Below are 19429 nucleotides of genomic sequence, written 5' to 3' on the forward strand. Positions count from 1 at the left end.
TTAAGCAAATCTCTAACTAACAATTGAACACTTGCACATCTGCCTGTTTTTATGCTTACCCCTTCATAACAACATAAGCAACAGCAGAGAAAGAAAAGAACATTAAACCTGCTTCATCAAATCCAAACAAATTCCCACAGATGCAGAATGTGCACTATCCATTGATGATCAGGTCTGTAATTCATGGATTTACCATATGATCGCATCCCACATTTATTTGCTTCTTCTATTCACTTTCACCACAGAAATACATTTTTGGTCCTGCCTTGAGATGTACAGCATACAAAAGAGAAGGCTAAAAATCACCTCCAGACTTAAAACACCATATGAGGAATCATTTTTCCCTCCCTTGTTCCATAGCCACTTATTGCCAACCCCTTTAACTACTCAGAGACCTCCAAAACACTTGGATTGTCCCCCATATCCCAAAGATATGTACACATAAAACTAGAAACAAGGATAAGCCATGTGTACTGACCATCAGAATCTCCACTCATGTTGAAATCCATCATCGCGTGGCTAAACTTCCCGTCTTCACTCTGTTTTACTGCCAGCTGCTGAGTCAGGGTCTCCAGTGATGTTTTGTCCTATATGGGGAAGATGGCAGGATTTGGATCAGGAAAATCATTAACTATTGTAACCGCAAAGGTTGTAGGTAATGTAGAAGGTTGATGGGGAAGCTGGATAACAATTAATTCACAGCAGTTTACTGAGCCAGGTATTTAAGAATACATCATACTATTTTTTTTGGAAGCAGTATGGTTGCAGACTCTACCAAGACTTTTTTAAAACATGCTTATTAGCTTGTGATGAGCTAACTTCATAGTGTTGAAAAGATTGGTTTAGCTGAGCATGATAAAATTGGATGCACATCTGAAGAATACTTCAGCTCCCTGTGTCCCTGGGACTGCAAAGCTGGACTGGAAGTTTAGATGATACACGCTCTTGTGCAACATATTTATTGTTTTACTCTATTTCCAGCCTGAACTCAAAGTGCAGAGACATGGGTAACTTTGCCCTTTTTCTTTTTTAAAAGGCGGTATTTTAGGAAGCAACCATAGGGGGAAAAACCCAAGAACTTTAAATTGAACTTATTCAGGCCTCAGGAAAGGGTCAGCCTGGACTGAACATGATACTTAGGCAGTGGTTTGTGTTCCTGTTCAGACAGTTTTGCCCAACCCTCCTAACAGCCCGTCCGTCATTCACATACTCAGAACTATCTGTGAACCCTGGATTGCAACAGGCTAGTGCGTGCTGCCAATTAATCTGTCAGGCTGCAGTGGTGTCTACAGACATTGCCAGAAAAACATGCCAGGGCAATTAATTCCAATGTTCTCTTCAAAATACCTCTTTTCGTTCTGCATTGTTGGACTTTACAAATACAAAGGTGTTCCATTTTCCAACTGTTTTTGTTTTCCCTGTGTATATTACTCATAAACATTCTATCTTCCTGACAATCATATGTTTAAAAATAAATCTTTCAGGAAAGCAATACTAACATTTCAAAATGTTAGGCACTGTGCCTTTGCAAAGCTACGAAAATGACATGATGCTGAATTATAATAAAGTGGCTCCAGTTGAAAAAAATCTTTTGAGCTTCTTCCTGAAAGAAAGATTGCTGTTTTGTTGATCTGTTTCACTCCTGAAGACTGTAAAAGATCAACAAACAAAAAAACTTTCAGATTTCACACGGCAACCGGAGACTTTACAACTATTCTGTATAGCCTAATAATGTCACTGGGTAGTATTATAGAAGAAAACAGAAAAGAGAACAATATGAATACAGAAACACTCCCCTCAATGTGATGTCCCTGCATCTGCAATTCAAAGAACAGTTCAAATTCACGTAAGTCATTTTCCAAAGATTTTCTTGAGAGATTTAGAAATGAGGCTAATCTGCTCAAGTGGCTAGGCTCACACAGTTTAGGGAACATTAGGTTAAATTTCTTTCCCCTCACACTCACTTTCATTATGGATCACTTTTGTGCTCTGTCTATAACCAGATATATCACTGCTGAAACAGTGCAAGATGGATTATCCTCTTGGTTTTTGCAAGAAAATCCCATGTGGCAGAGTCAGTCTATCACAAGCAAGTGGCTTTTGGTAACATTTCCCAGGCACAGCAGATCCAGAAAGCCTGGAGAAGCTTCAAATAAGCACCTGAACTTTTCAGGCACTTAGCTTTACTAAACTCTTTGGTTTAGTGGTTTAACTTAGCTCTCATTTCCAAAGCAGCCTGTCAGCAGACAAAACGTCAGGAATAAATTGACTTTGTATCTCTTCCAAATGGATCTCAGATACACAATGCAAGTCAACAGTTCTTCCTCCAAAAAATCTATTTGCCATCAACTTCATAACGATAGAGCTCACAAATTTGTATGTCAGCAATCATTTAAAAATGTTGCCACCAACCTCAAATATAAAAGAACATCTCCTCTTGTTTGGTATGCCATGGGGGAGGGGAGCTATTCTGTTGCAGATTTTTCTTGAATCATGTATAAACCTCTTAGAGAAACAGAGCTGAGAGCGCAAAGGGCACAGGCTTAACAGCTTTTTCTTTATGCAGTAAGCGCAGCTGTTGAAGTCAGAGGCAGTCACATTCAGAACCACACTCTCCCTACATGATCTGATTGAGTCTTAAGGTCAGCGAATACTCTGGCATGCTGTCTGCAAGGTACACACTGGGTACGGCTCATTTATCAGAGTTTGACTTAACAAGCCTACAGATGCTCCACTGCTATCCATCTTGTGAAAAGTTTTGCATTTTGAGGTACAGCCACGCTGGATGAAGTGAGAGAGTGAAGTCATGATGGAAGAAGGAAGGGAACGGAAGGGAAGGGAAGGGAAGGGAAGGGAAGGGAAGGGAAGGGAAGGGAAGGGAAGGGAAGGGAAGGGAAGGGAAGGGAAGGGAAGGGAAGGGAAGGGAAGGGAAGGGAAGGGAAGGGAAGGGAAGGGAAGGGAAGGGAAGGGAAGGGAAGGGAAGGGAAGGGAAGGGAAGTCAGAGTGACACTGAGCACATGGGCTGCACTGCTCACCTGCAGTGCTTGGAGGTGGCTCTCTGGACAGCTGAAACATGGGGGAGCAGAAAAACACCCTTTCAGCACAGTGCTAATTTACTCCTTGCTACTTAAACACACAGAATGATAACATAGTTCAATCCCTTTCTCTAAGGTGGCAGTTAAAAAGAACTTCTGCAAAATGTTGCTCTTGAAACAGAGGATGCCAAAACAGCCAGATGTACTCTTCTGTACTAATGCTTAAAAATACTGAAGTTTAAAAAAATATCAGGCAAAGATAAGTTTAAGGACTGCTCTTTCCTAGACCTATGCAACAACACTGGAGAACAGGAAGTCTCAGTGATGCTCTGGCAGGATGCAAAAGCCCGACTATGTGAGCAGAGTGCTGATTTCCTGTCTTATGCTCTTCCTACAAAATACACTGCAGCTGATTTTCCCCAATCCCAATGTACAAAAGCACTTTAAAAATTATAAAAAACCTGAAAGGGGCTAAGCAGCACTCCCATGTTGTTTTGCTTGAATGTGCTCAGTTGATGGGTTACTGCTTTCCATTTGATAGAAACCTCTTGCTAGCTTTCCTAGAAATCCTTTCAGTTTATAGAGAAAGTATTTATGGAAGCTCCAAACAAACAAAGGAAAAAAATACCTGCTCCTCCCTGACCCCAAATAAACTGGCAACCTGTTGGCAGTGCTAGCCCAGACTCATCTCAGAGAACCTCTTGAATAACTTCAGACAGAGACACACAAGGGCTTCAAGGTTATACAAAAAGAGGATCTATTTATCATCAGTACCTTAATTTGATAGCAAATTACATGTTCTTAGAACTGCCACCACTCCATTATGTTGGGTTTAGCTGTGTAAACAGTAGCAAGCTATGGTACCATTCAGTGATAGCAGGCAGAGTACGTACATGCTGGATTCAGCAACATATGTTAATGAAGCAGCTGTGATACAGCACTGGAATTCAGGAGGCTGCAGCACATTTCTCCATACTATGCTGGACTTAAACTTATTTAATCACTGTATCAAGCTCCACAACTGTTTGCTTTGCCAGGCACAGAAAGAAAGGGGGAAGTGAGTTCAGCTGATTTCAGTTTATGTGCTTTCAGGTTTTACAAGCTGCAAGAATGATAATCCCTACTTTTCAGGTTTGCCCCACACCACAAAGGTATAAAATAATACTAATCTCATGATCATTGCATGATTGGCATCAAATGGAGCCTGGACCCAATCATGCTGGGAAAAAGAGGCAAGGCTGGTCCAGACCCAGAAAAGTGCTGCAAAGACTTGCTTGTGAGACCTGCTAAAAATCACACTATATAAAGCAAGAGAAAAAAGTAGTAAGGAATATTTCTGCTCTTTCAGGCAAAGAAACATGGGGATCTCTTGTTAAAGATAAAGTGACTCTTTTTTTCCTAAATTTCTGAATTTTGGATCACGCCCCAGAAGACTGAATAGATAACTTATAAACATCTTTTTCCTCTTTAACCTCCAAGAAGAACTTCAGCAGATGTTGAGACAAACTGTCCTAATGGTCATTTTTGTTGGACTCTAGGAGACACTCTCTGAAGGGACAGTGAGAGCCTTGTTGTCTAGATCATCAAAAATTCTAACTGGCAAAACAAAGAAGACAATACTGTAGAGAGCAATTCCACAATAACCCAATTGTCCAAAGTACAACCAGACAGGTTTCATCAATAGGCACGTGATGAGAAGTTTCTAAAACTTCATTAATCAAAGAAAGTAATCTGCTAGAGAAGATTGATCTGTAACACAGATCCTAGCAATGTTCTAATTATATTTAAAAGAACAAAGAAAAACACATACACACATGGAGTGTGTCATGTAGGAAAAAAAATTATACATATATAAAATGACTAAGCACCGCAAGTCCGACTCAGTTTTGTGGTCAGCTGCAAAAGTTACTTGGCTCTCTGTCATGGATAGCTGTCATAGTTTAACAAAACATTGATCTAAAAATGACAAGAACTTGGTTGCAGTCTCTTTCATGGAAGAAACATAAAACAAGAAGAGTCAAAACATATGTAGAACAGCCTGATAATCTTTGCCAGAACTCCTCCCACTACTACAGAAATGTGAATCAAAACCTTGGAAGGTCTGAAAAATAAGACATTCTGACACATCTACCTAATTCCCTTTGACCTCGCCGCCCCTGCCTTGGGTTGGGCTTGGGTAACAACACTGAGGGTACACCTGAGAGCAAGCACATGCCTCCACTCCTGAAGGACTGGGCGACTGCTGTGAATGCCGGGCATATGGCAGTGGACCCCTCCTCCCCCTCTTGGAGACATCCTTTTGGCTGGGGTATTTGGCAACCACTGACAGTACTCTGAACTCAGTTAGAATTGTATTTTGGCAAGAGATGTTTTTCCGATTGCATAATTCAAGGTTAGCAGTCTTACTGAAGCACTCCACTCTTCAGTTTTCTACTCCCCTAACCCTACCCCCATTTCCCCTGATATTATTTTTCCTCTAAGCTTGATGCCTGCAGAGATACAGCCAGTGTAGAAAACCAGAGGAGGAGTGTTCAGGCACATCTTTCCACATTCCTGCCTTTCTTTTTCCAAGTGAACTGAAAGGCCAGGCTAAAAAAATGTGTTTGTAGAGAAACTGGAGAGAGCCAAGCACTGTTACATATGGACTGCAAGGAGAAACTTGCTCATCAGCTCTTGCACCTAAGAATTACAAACACACTGATGGACTGAGTGCCTGCTACCTTTGTTCTCTTCGGTGTCAACATGTAAAAAGAAACAGATGGTTGCCTGTTATTGTCCTTTTTACTGTCCCATTTCCCTTGCTCCAAGTGCAGTTTGTCCAGCTATTTACCATCCTGCTGTGGGGGAGGAATTCACATATAAACTCTAAAGGTGGTATTTTCAAATAGGCAGTTTTCATAAGATAGTTTTTATCTTACATTATTGAGCAGGTCCAGTGGCATCATCTAATGTAGGTTGTGGTGCTGAGGCAGAAGTCTTCTCTCAGCAAGTCCCAGTAAATATCAACCACACAGACACAATCCTTGGTCAATATGCACAAAATCTTAAAGTACTGGGCAGATAAGCTGCTATACTTGATCTGGCAATGAAAGTTCACTTCTGTTTACTACAGAAAAACATCCTAAATTATCAGACACACTGGTGGTGTCAGGTGTTATCCATTCAAAATTATGACATTTTTCTTAGCTCCCCAAAAAAGTGAAGAGTCTTATTGTACATCTGATATGAATGAAGACTTTGTAGAACTTATCCTTCTGTCCAATTCCTCGGCCTCTTGCAATAATAAGCATCAGAATAGTTCGTGTTATAAAATCTTGATCCACCATCTTTCAAGATGTGGTAAACAGGAGGAAGGTGGGCCTTATGGGTGACACAGAGTTGCAACAACTTACAGAAACCACTGGCAGTATTGCCAGCTGCACACAGAAGTCTGCACATGATGAATTATTTGCAGTTCAGGCTCTACTCCAGCACATTAATGCCACACTCCTTCAAAAAAAATTGTGTGCACACTGCTTATGGTCTGGTCCAAAACATGTTACAGTCCAGATCATGTTATGCCTACAATTGCTGTAAGAGAATTTCTGGCTCTTCTTGGAGGGTCCCTCTATACAAAGGTTTTTCTGTGTAATAGATCACATTGTCCAAGTGTTTTGCACTCATCAGTGAATTTAGCCGTGTAATCTCACAAAACAAACAAACAACAACAAAAAAAAAACAACAGTATCATTATCCTTGCTTACCGTATGGGCAACTGAGTCACATTTTAAGTGAATTGTCAAAGGCTACACAGCAAGTCTGATAGTTTTAGGAATTGAACTAGCACTCCTGAATCTTATCTAAAAATTGTAACCTTGAGCTTCTCATTTCTTTGTGTGTGTGGAATTGTGATTCTTGCTGATGGCACATGTTACTAGGGAAAACAAAATAAAGTAAGAGCAGTTACAGAACCACCATTACAATGGACCTTACTTAAGTAACGCTTGCAGGGCTGTAAAACTCATAAAAAGCACATGCATGAAATGATAAAATAGAGTGAGACTTTCAAATGTTGACTCAGTAATTGTTAAACCCCTTCTGGCTGCACAATTTTATAGTCTTCTACTGTACTAATGAAAAGGGAAGAAACAACAAAGAAGGGTTTTAGCCTTCCAATTATATAAACTCTGTGGACCACCAAAGAAGATGAAAGATTATTTATAATGTCTCAGCACTTTATCATTTGGGTGATTTTTTTTTGTTGTTGTTGCATCAAAGTTGAGTATGAAGAAACAATGCATTCACCACCCCCTCAGCTCTTTCAGTCTTCCTTATCTGAAATCTCTCTCTTTCATGGAATAATCCACCCACAGAACCTAAAAGCAGCATTAGAAGAAAGAAAATAACTTTCCTTATTTGTAGTTCTTCCTGATTTTACAGTACTTGTTTCAGTATTGTTATATTCAGCCTTAATTGGGACTACGTCACTTGGTAAAGTAATGTCATATTTTGGTTTAGGGTATATATTCAAATCCAGAGTGATTCAATACCACCTAGAAACCATTGCATCTGATTTGTAATCTATATTAAGTGCTGTATAGACTCCATAGAGAGGTGACCTATTAGCCATTTTGGGAAAAAAAAAAAAAAAAAAAAAAGAAAAAAAAAAAAAAGAGGGATTGCACAGGCCCAGGAACTTAAATACTCTCCTCATGGGAACAGACACCCAAGCACAGGAAGAATTTGCTGAAATTTGTGTAGTCATTTTCTTTGCTGTACATTGTTGGATGTAGGACTTTGGTTTCTAAGAGCTCCCAGGTCAATACCTTTCACAGCAAGACAGAGGAAATACAAGGGAAGAAATATTCACAACATTGGCAGCCCTAAGGGGAAGCTCCCTAAGACACACATATATATATAGTATTTGACTTGGAAACAAACTTACAGAAAGTAGCAATTTACAGGAAATTAGGACGCTGAGGTCCTCCTTTTCTTTGGTTATTTGCTCTGAGAGATAGTGTAAGTCAGGACTTCTAAATGAAAATGCAGGTAGGGTTGGATCAACCTGTTTCTTTAAGGAAGAAACAAAAGGAAAGCAAAAGCCAAGCAGAATGATGAGACACTGACTGCTTCCTATAAAAGTTTTTACAGTGCAGGCATCGGCATCGACCTCAACCAAATCCAGCTGTAATCTGCTGATTGCAAATAGGTTAAGAGTTACATGACCCGGTTTCTCATCTAGACTGCCTTCTGGTCTGACATGCTCTGTAAATTTGTCTGAATTGTTCAGTTGCTCTGCACAAAATTAAGCACAATGGAGATCATGACATTTTCCCACCACTGTGAAGAGTTTTGAGATCCCTGGATGAAATGTGCTATGTAAATTCCAATGAAGGATTTCAAAGCAAGTCAGAAAGAGATGCTACAGCTGGTCTGTGAGGAAAGGAAGGGTTAGCTGGGGAAAAGAGGTGGTACAGCAAAAATGAAACAAGATGAAAATCACAACCCAGGCAGGATATCCTAAGAAAGGGGGTCTACACACATATAAAGAGAAAGCAAAAACAGTCTCCATTTTCCTGGCAATTGTTTATTAAACAACGTGTGTGTCATCTTCACAGTAGCATTACTGAGATGTAGACTATTCTCTCCCATTTTCCCTAGAAGGTATTAAAATTGTGAAGGCTGCAGAACCTTTGTTAATGTTTCTTCCAGCCCCAATGAAGAAGTTGACGCACTATCTGGTCTATCTTCAAAGAAAGAAACTGCCACATTTTCCCAGTCATGAAGTAAGGCTTATTAGTTTGTCTACTCCCCAGCATGAGCATCGGTATTATTAAAGGTGAAGTTCTGCACCCTGAGGACATACTGGCAGTTGCTTGTCACTCAGCAGAGAGAGCACCTTCCCACCACGACTGGCAGAACAAGACAGGATGGCTGCCCAGGGGCCTTGCGAGGCATGGTGCACAGAAGAACTGCCTCTGTAGCACTGGACAGAGGTATTGCACTGATGCTGGTGCCCGTGAACGTGCTTAAGCCCTAGCTACTGGGGGCATGTGGTTATGTAAAAGTAATAACAAGATCTCAGGAAGCAATTAGCTCTCATGGCTGTAGGGCAAAGCTTAGAACTTAACGCAAAGATTCAAAAAGCTCAAAAGAAATAACAAGAACTCAAATCAATTGTATGATTTTTTTTTTTTTTCAGGAGGAAGTTGATCCATCCTTATTGGGCTTAATAAAATTTCCACTAAGGTATAAACAGCTGCACTCCTCACTCATCCACACTAGCATGTGAACGCCTCCAGCCTTTGCTCTTTGGAGTGAATGACGACTTACGTTCTCATTCAGACTTAAGACAGCTGCAAGGATCAGAAGTTCTTCCCATGCTTCTGCATGCCCTTCTCCTTGATTTCTGTGGGAGTTTCAAGCACACGTCTGTGGGCAGCATTTGTCTATCCCTCTGCATGTTTCATTTTTTATTAGCTAACCTTGCCCATGCATCCCCACCACAATGATGTACCAAACTCAAGACACACATGCACACTTAATTTTCCTTTGAAAAATATATCTGGACATTTAGTAGATGATGATCAATCAGGGAAAGGAAAAAAACACTTTAAAACAGAGGTAAAATTGTTGGAGGAATTAAAAAATATCCTCATAGCAAAATCTCTCCCTCCCATGCGTAGGCACTTGCTAACTGAGAGTAGTGGCACTGTGACAAAAGTAGCAAAACCAAAAGCAGGCTTTACTAAAAGAAAAGGGGGGAGGGGAAGTCTTCCACTGGCCATCTGTGAAAATAAGGCATGTGGCCATTAAATGCAGTGGCTGTAAATATAAATACACACAAGCTACACAAAGCAAATGGCAAAAAAAAAAAAAAAATGGAGGGAAAAAAGGAAAGGGAAAAAAAGAATAAACTTTCAGCCGAAGCAAATCAAAATGTTTAATGCTTAGTTACCAATGCTGGACAAAAACAATTTTGATCTTTGTAGTGTGCAAACTTGACATGTGTTTTTAATTAAATTTGAGTTTAAATTAAAGTTTCAGGAAAAATTACAATGCATACAGTAGCCCTGTTGAATAGAAGACTCCTTTAATATGAACGATCCTGTTGAGACTGCTGATTGGACTTATTGAAAGGCTGACATACAGGGTGATGGATGGGTGATGACATAATACCTGCTTGCCTTGTTGTTATGCTTTTTGAAAACTGCTCTGTGTTGATAGCATTAACAAAGAGGACTGCAACCCACATAGAAGAATTTCTGCTGGCAAAGAAACTCAGTCAGACAAAATTAAGAAGAGGGTAGAGAAAAGGGGAATAAGAAGTGGACAGACAATTGTTAGGATAATATATTAACTTCTGTGTTGTAGGGTGATTTGGAGCCTGTATCAGTCCATTGTCCACAAGATACTCCCTGGTCCCCACACTGTATAATAATTATTCCAGACCGAAGGATCTCTTCTCACACTGCAAGACGAGAACAAAAACATCATGCTGATCATCCTTCCTGGTGTTTTACAGGACAGGGAGGAATAGAGCAGGCTACAAATTACAGGACATATATATTAGCAGGCTGGTGAATGTGCAGGGATAAATGTGTGTTTAATGTCTGTGGGCAGTACAGCCTCTGGAAATGCAGAAGTATTTTACCAGTAAAATACTTCAGAGATTATGAAAATTGGCAGGTTTTAACTTTCAAAGAGTGATTTGGTTTATGATGATTGTACTGTATCTCTGGACTTACTTCCAGGGGGTTTCTCCTGTCTGGGGAGATGCCCAGCTTGCACCAGGTGCCATTCTCTGCAGTTTCAGTCATCACAACGTACGCACTCGAGTCTGAACCACGGACTCTCAGTGTATGCAGCAAGCACTGGGTCAGACTCGGCTTTACTGACCCTTCCCTTTCCTTCTCCTCTCTGCCCTTTCCCCTCCATTTTTCCCGACCTTTCTTGTTCAAATTTAACCATTAGGGGAATTAAAAAAAATAATAATCTGTTATTGAAGTAAAATTCTCTACTGCAAGAGAAGTTTAAATTCCATGTGTTAAAACAGCTCCTCCTTATGCCTTTAGTAAAGTAAGCTGTAGTGTTTTATTTCTCAAAGACAGGAGGATCTGTGGTTTGAGATTCTTAATATCCCCCTCCTCCCTGAGGGGAGAGCAGGGACAGAATTCATTTCAGCTCAGTGGATCACAGCAGTTTCTTAAGAGTTAACTCTGCTATCCCCATCCATCAAGCAGCCAGCGAGGCATCAGGAAGGAATGATGGATGTAAAATTATTACAGGGCTGCCACCCGATATACTTACTGCCATTTGTAACTAACGCTGGAACTGACACACTTTTTTCATTATTAAACATCCACATTAAGTCAACATTGGTCACTGTCATTTCATGTTTGGCACTCTCTTAAGGGGAAGAGGGAGAGGTGGGAGTGGGGAGGGTGATGGGAGGCGGGTGGGTGGAAATGGTAGGGAAGGCATCCTGAACCTGGTGTTCCATAAGCACGGGTAATAAACAGGCTCCTGCTTACAAAGCTGGAATAAATATTGTTACAAATAGCTCTTTAGTTACAGCCCAGCAGACAAGTACATGTCAGAGCCTTTTATAAGGGCACACTCCTCACAGTAACCAGGAGAATTTGTATCACAGGTTAAGCAACACTTCAGCACAGGATGTCTATGTATTTGGATGCACTCTTCTGAGAGTGCTGTGAGCGTTCGTGCATATTCAAAATTCTTGTGTGGCTGTGTGTACTTACACAGCCCTGTCAGCTGCCTGTGCCTTTAGCAGCAGGCTCCAGCATTCAGAAGCCAATACCTGTGTGTGCATCAGCATATGCAGACACAAACTCAAATACCTGCTTGCGTCTCCCTTTCCCTTCTATTTTTGTTACCCAAGTGCATATATGAATGTTTGAAACTCTGACTACAGTCAGAAAATTACTGGCGAGCTTTGTGCATGTTTGTGCTGTGTATCTGTGCAAGAGTGTGCTGTAGGTTTGTATGCATGCACACACATGCTGGTTCTTTGTGTCTGTGTACATTTCATTTGCAGAGGAACATGCAGTTTTGGGGCCAAGCAAATAGAAGAGTCCACTTTCTGATGCTGCCCATTACGGTGTTTGCACTAGATGACAATCTGAGCTCTCAGCTACATGTGTAATAGGTACCATTGTTTATGTATAGTACATATCAAGCTATAATTAACTGTAGATGACAATTACAAATAAAACTATGCTCCTGGGTTTCCAAGACACCAGAAAAACATACACACACACTTCTCATTTATACACAGAAATGCTTCCAAGAAAAGTAAAGTAAAAATATGTTTTATTGCATTTGCAATTAAAATAGGTTTTAGTAAAATCCATGTTCATCATGATGTTCATGGCTTTTACTGTAATCCTCTGAAAATCAAATCCCTCAAGATGGTCCAAGTTGGATGCCCATGAAGTGACTCACCCAAATCATCCTAGCCATTTTTGAAAATCTTTTCTCATTTATGATTCCTTTTATACAGTGTCTCTCCAGTTCTACAAAATTCCTGTCTGACTACTGCCTTACAGCTGGCTGATCTGGCTGTCCACAAGGATCAACCCATCTGGGAACAGGAGCAAGGTAACAGGTCATGTATACATGTGGAGAAAAGCCTCGAGAGCTTTAACAGGCTCCCAGAGGTGATTTCCAGTCTTGAGCCTGCCCAGCCACCCCCGCCGATAAATCCCTACTGATAGACTAAGTTACATGTTCAGAGGCATAAAAGGACCTACCTTCATTGGTAGGCTGCAATAGCAACAGAAAACTCAAGAGGTCTCAGAGATCCAAGCCTCCCTCGCTACACTAGCTACCGCAGCAAAGAAGGGAGGAAAACCTGACACAGCCCCAGAGCAGTACTTGTTGCACATAAAGACTGAGATAACTCTGATGGAAGAAGAGTGATCTTTCTTCTACACAAGTATAAATGTAATGTACATTTCTAATTAAACTATGTCCACGTCCACACAGCTACTTTAGCTCTTTTAGTCCTGTCTACCACCCCAAAATCTCACTGTCAGTAACCAACCAGTGAGTAAACACAACATCCCAGAAGCTCAGGGGCTGCCCTGGTGGGCACTGCAGTGGTAATGCTGCCACATTTCTATTTGTCACTACACACCTTCCCAACTACCTTGTTTTCTTTTCCTTGAAAACAGGCAAAACCAGTATCAAATTTAATTCAAAATGGCAACTCTTGCCTTCCTCTGAAATCCTGCTCTTTGCAAGACAGAAAACTTTGAGTCAGGTCCTAGGTCAAACAGCCACAAACCTTAGAGAAGTTGGTATGTTAGTCTGGACCTGAACTTCACAGCTTGCTGGTTGATGGATGGCCTAGAGCATATAGCTTATATGGGAAAGAACATGTGCTTGAACTTCACAGCCTCCTTCTTTTCATTTGTGGGATCAGATGCAAGAGACAGTTCAGGAGACCCTACAACAAGTTAAGAAATATAAGAAGTACCTACAAAATGCAACTTATTATCTAGTGCTTATTGGCTTAAGTGGTCCCCAGCAACCCAAATGCTGTCAAGGAGATCTCAGATTTGGTTCTGTCATTCTCTGTCTCCACTTTAAAATAAAATTAAAAAATGAAATAAAATTAGATTAAATTAAATTAAAATATAGGTGCACCTTTGAGAAAGCTTGGGTATTTATTGCATTGGAAAACCCAAACCCTACAGTTGCTTTAGAGAAATTTTCAACTGAGCTGAAATTTTTTCTTCCTGCTACCATGTAAAAGAACTCCTCCCTGCCTTCCACAAGCCCACCAGGAGGCATGAATTAGAGAGGAAAATAAACTTCAACCCGGGTTGAGGGTGAGAAGTGAAAACAGAAGGGGCAAGGAGAATCCCAACAATAGGAAAGTAACAGAATAAAGTGAATGCAGATGGTTCCACTCCTGTTACTTAATCAAAAGGCTGTGCAGAGTCACTAGAGCCAGCATAAAGTCATGTGTTAGAACAACAGCTGATCTGTATTAAAGAAGATTAACTCGCAATGCTATGGTGGAGGGCCTGGGATTATTTTATGTACTTCCATTGCCGAACAAGCCGTCAGCACAATTACTGCCCTCCGATGTGAATGACTGATCTGTAACCACAGCTAAACAGCATGCTGCTTAGGGGCCTGGGTGCTTCATGAAGATGAATTTCCATACCATCAAAGTGCTTTTAATGGGCTTCCTGATCCAACCACAAGGCCTGCTTTGCAAGTATATAGAACTCAGGATGAAGGCTTCCTGTCCAAAAGGATTTGGTCGGTTGTCACTTGACAATTCCCAGCCAGCACAAGGGAGGAGAGGGGGGAGATAGGTAGAGTTGTCTCTGCTTTGGAGGATTAAAAAAAAAAAAAAAAAAAAAAAAAAGGAAAGAATAAAAGGGTACAGATGCTTTCTGAATGCAACCAACTGCTGTATCCACAGCTGAATTCAATGCGCTTAACAAATAACGGCAATTTAGCTATGCTTGCGAGGAATAGCTTGAGTCACTTTGCATTAGCATCTGGCTGAGTGTTAAAGTCATTTCTACATGGGGAGCAGAGAAAAGAAATTTCTGCTCCAAGCATCCTTTCAAGAATGCTTAAATATTTGAATATAAATTCCTTTGTGCTTGTGATCACTTCTTCTTATATCTGACACTCTGCTTTTCCCTTTTCCCTTCTGGTACTCTTCTATGTGAAATGCCGTAAACATGCTCCATCCCTCTCTTTCTTTCTCTCTCCCTGTACCAATGCTCTTATAAGAGAGACTGTATGTGCTGCCGGATACCTATTACACTGACCTCTTTTTTCCTTCCCCTTCCTCTCCAGGAAGTGCATGAAATTGGAGTCATTTCTACATCACTTATACCCAGGACAGGCTGATGAAAAAAGTACAGTAGTGAGAGACTCACATGGACATTTAACATTCATTCCCCAGACTGCTGGCTTCTCACAGCTTATTGATCAAACTCCATCTAAAAACAGGGAAAATGGAAAGCTATCCAAATTAGCAATCTGCTCATTCTGGACAATATTGTTTGACTCACAAGCTTCCTAGGATGACTGACTTTCAAGTTTCTGCTAAGTAGCTGATCATTTTTATTCATTCTATTTATCTGCCCATCTCAATGATTCACACAAGGTCTTACAGTGAAAAGCCCTAGAAGAGGTTTTAGTAAAATGCAGTTTGCACCAAAGTCATTTTAGCTGTACAGAACAATAAAAACTGTGACATCTCAGAAGATACTGCAGAGGAAAGAGAGGAATTGAGGAGGAAGTCTTGTTATGCACATAATGTTGAGACACACGCAGGAGTTGGGATGTATATCTTAAACAGCAGGATTATAAGGACAGCTTACTATAGATGTGGAAGCAAGGACTGGCTGATGTATTTACTCTCTGCAAGCCAAAACAGTGCATGGAAAGACATCAGCTACTTCCAGAGAAAAGCAGGAGATCATACTCTCTTCAGCAGATGCGACAGATAGAGCACATAGAAATTTTCTAGAGGTATTTGCTTTCGCTATGTTGTTACAGTAGAACTTCACAGACCAGCTCAAAAGTGGAAGGCAGTAAGGCCCATGCATTCTGCTGCTTCCACATGTTTACTGCAAATATTTGGTGCATTTTGTGTTGTCAATTCTCCATTTCTTCTATTCTGTTAAGTCATCTAACATGACATGACAGTGCTACATTGCAATGGTCACAAAATATAATACATGACAACCTCACAAGGCTAAATACCCAGAAGCTGAGCCTGACTATCAGCAAAGCTTATGCTCCTAAAGAAGCTTGAATATTTTCAAATCCAGCTCATCTCACAAACACATGTAAGCATTTCCATAAAGCAAGATTTCCACTTAGACCCAGAGATTTCCAATATCACCTTGCCATAATACATATTGACAGGCTGGAACAGAGAATTAGTGGCCTCCAAAGTTCTTATGATGGCTTTAACCATTTCTGCTGCCTCCCCCCTCTCCTCAAAGTTTCTTCACATCTTTCTCTCATTTTTGTTGTGGTTGTGGTTTTCATTTTTCCTTTTGCTTTTTTGAAAGAAGCAACTATTTTCTTTAAAATTGTGAAGAAGAAAATAGAGCAAATAAAGGGAGGAAGAAACTATGCAAGTAAAGGCAAATGCAATCTCTAGGGGTTTGCAAAGGAAGACTCAGACACTGACCTTTTCTGTCCTGCAGTTATTGAGACCCAGGCTATTCACAACAGCCACCTTCCCATCCAGCACCTGTTGTTCTCTCCGAAGTTGCTCCTTCATCTGCCGGGCCTCCTGGATTGCCTTGGTAACAGCATCGTGGTCATTTAAATAACCTGACGACGTGATAGAAGAAAGGATGTCTTAAAAAAAGAAAGTTACAAAAAAACACTTTAGCTTTCATAGATGAAATTCATCAATATTTCATCATTATTCATGAGAAAGAATTAAAAGGCAATGTCCACAAACCTACCTAAGCTTTGAAATTCTGTTGCTGTTATGGTAGAGCCACCTGGATATAAAGCATGAGAAACATCAGTGCCAGAATCATCATCCTGACATCTGATCCCATTAGTTTCAATATTTCCTTGACACTGCAAAGGTTAGCTCTGTGGTTTGCATGCAGCAGGATGTAACTGGATAAGAGTTAGGGGAGGCTTTGATCACGCCAGCAATCCCAAACTCTTAAAAATAGATGGTTTTATTCTTTCCCATCTTAAAACTTGTGAATACATTGCAATAAACCACAGGTGGCGGTGGTTTGCTATAGATATGAAACATAATGGCTCAGAAGAGAAGCCTCATCCCCTGCCTGCTCCCCACCACCACCTGTCATTCAGAACTGCACAAGAAACCACAGCTACATGGACCTACATTCCCACTCCTATTCACGCCACTAATAGTAGGTCAAACGTCCACTGTTTTGCTGCAAATTCACAGCCTAGGGCTTAGCTTTAGTAGTCGCTGAATTATTTCCTTTTAAAATGTTACAAGCATCACCAGCAGAGCTAATACTATTTAATTTTAAATGTGACACTTTGTCATTTTTTTTCTTCGGCGTACTGTAGATTATACTTATTATGATCTGCATGTGATTTGCAGGATAGAATACTGATGGGAGACTCCAAGCCCCAGTCTATTTTTCAAACATTAAAGGAGAGGCTAATATCTACCCATCTCCCTCCCCCTCTCCACATACACGCACATGCACACACACTTCTTTCTGTCTTTTAACTAGGGCATAAAAATGGCATAAAATGAATCTGTAATATGAAATTGCCCAGAAAAGGGACTTCTGTTTGTGACATGAGGCTAAATCTAACCAGATCCATTGGTGAATTGTGACAGATGGAGGGACTGTGAGACAGAAGGCAGGCACTAATCACACACAAAATGACCGGCTTGCCTCAACATGTTCCATGGATTCCAGCAAACTTTACACCCTAATCCATTTTTAGAACAAAAAACATCTGGGCCATAAATCCTCTAATCTGCCAAAACACGCTATTAAATCCCATGATTTGTTGAAAAACACTAAGATTAAAGAAAGGAAATATAAAATGGCTAACTGCCGTGTTAGGAAAGTGTTATTAATACTCTTTCTTTGTCTCAATTATGAATGTTCTGTTCCTAAAGAGCCTTGTCTAATCATGTCAGATTACACATCCTTGTTGTATTGCTAGACTCTTCTATCTGATCCACTGATTGCCAAAAAACGTAGGACATTGTCTTGCTGCTTAAAACATTTCAGGGGAAGAAGCTGATGTCAGATTAGTTCAGTGCTGCACTGCTACAAGGATTTCATTAGGGGTTTTGGCTTGATTGTGTTTTTTTGTTGTTGTTTGTCTTTTTTAGATTACAGATGCAGTGGGCAAAAACTAAAAAGAAAAGTTTCAGTGCAGTTTGACTGTTGCTAATTTTACTAACGGGTAGCTTTTGGCTAACTACCCAAAGACTTTTAAACGAACCAACTTGACCCACATTGTTTTTATCAACTGTCCCTGTTCAGCAACTCCCAGCCAACAGAATTCCATTAATTCCAGCTTCCCCAGTATAAGAAAGGATATAACCTGCACCAACACATATCTACCAGTTGATTTTTTTTTTTAAACATCCATTTTAACAACTTGCTTGGTTTCTTCCCCACTTTGCATCTGTTACTGATGAAGCTTGCATGTAGTCAGAATAAATTAAAAAGGAAGCAAACAAACAAACAGTAGTATTACTGCTGCTTGTGCTCTTGATTAGGCTAGGTATAATACTTCCAATCTGTAATACAGCTGAATTTGCCTAGGAACTGGAATTCATGCCCTTCTCCAGACTATTTGGCTTTTCCTGAATGCTGCTATCTTTGAGACAGTTTGGCACATGACAGTGAATAAAAGCAAGCACTCCTTATGTTTTTCAGTAGCTGCCAAGACGCTGGTGTGCAGGGAAATGATTAATATAGAAGCGAGTTGAATGTAAATTATTGTTGTTTAGGGTAGGTGGTGAATTATTGACAGAGAGGGGAACCGTATTACATAAAATGCACTTAGTTACAAGGATTGCCAAACTAGCACAGAGATGTTGAAGATAATGGCAAAGGGCAGAGAGAAGTCATTTCTGTTTTTAGTACACGGACATATGCCTGTTCCCACAAAGAAGTGCTTGGATTTAAAGTCATACATGAAGTCATGACATTTGTGACTGCTCAGTCTGTAGCATAATTTATACACCATAAGGAAAAGTATTATGTATGTGTATGCCCAACTGCAGCTACACTTTTAATCACAGGAAGGTATAAGTTTATATTCCCCAGACAAAGCAGAACACATGAGCATTTCTCCATGCCACTGGAACCACGCAGCCTTAAGAACTTCTCTCAGAGAGTGGTTTTAATTTGAAGTTAGTGGCAGTGAAAGGTGACAGCTCAGCTACACCCCAGCAAGGCGGTTCAGGCACATCTAGGGCAGACAACCCTTTTCTTGCATTGACAGTCCCGATCATTCAAATGGTGGAAATAACTCTCTGGCAAGTGACTGCATATTTCTCAGTGACCTTTCCTGGAGAGATCCATCTCTCAAGTTAAAAAGTATACCAGTCTCTCTACCAGTCTCTCATAGTACCTTTATTAAAATGCTACCAAGCTGTTTTTGTGGTGTAGCTCCTACTGGAGGGTGACTTAAAATTTCATGTTCTTTTTTTTCTAAGATCACCAAATGATTTCAACATGGTAACGAGCTATAATTTTGGTTGGACCTGACCTAGCAGTTAGCAGGAACAGACTCTCTGAAGTGTTCATAAGCCTTTTCTTCATGTAGTCCTCCATAAAGAATAGAGTTTTGTTAGAAGTAGGCTGTGTCTGTCCAGTTCCTGCTCCACAGTTAGAGATTCCTTATCTTATATATACTGTATGCACAGTTAT

The 19429-nt window shown here is 40.4% G+C and overlaps 1 protein-coding gene across 7 annotated transcripts in view; it reads right to left on the reverse strand.

Moving 5' to 3' along the window:
- The window catches only part of SOX5 (SRY-box transcription factor 5), a 289165-nt gene that overhangs the window by 11390 nt on the left and 258346 nt on the right, over nt 1–19429 (reverse strand). For 4 of the 7 annotated variants that reach the window (XM_032204875.1, XM_032204867.1, XM_032204842.1 and 1 more), the window contains exons 11-12: nt 16213–16385; nt 479–587 (exon numbers count right to left, since the gene is read on the reverse strand). In XM_032204875.1, the coding sequence (XP_032060766.1) occupies nt 479–587; nt 16213–16385 (282 nt within the window). The remainder of the gene's footprint in view (nt 1–478; nt 588–16212; nt 16386–19429) is intronic. The other 3 variants (XM_032204884.1, XM_032204859.1, XM_032204851.1) reach the window with 1 other exon arrangement.

The sequence above is a fragment of the Aythya fuligula genome, chromosome 1 (genome assembly GCF_009819795.1).
Source record: "Aythya fuligula isolate bAytFul2 chromosome 1, bAytFul2.pri, whole genome shotgun sequence".
Lineage (NCBI taxonomy): Eukaryota > Metazoa > Chordata > Aves > Anseriformes > Anatidae > Aythya > Aythya fuligula.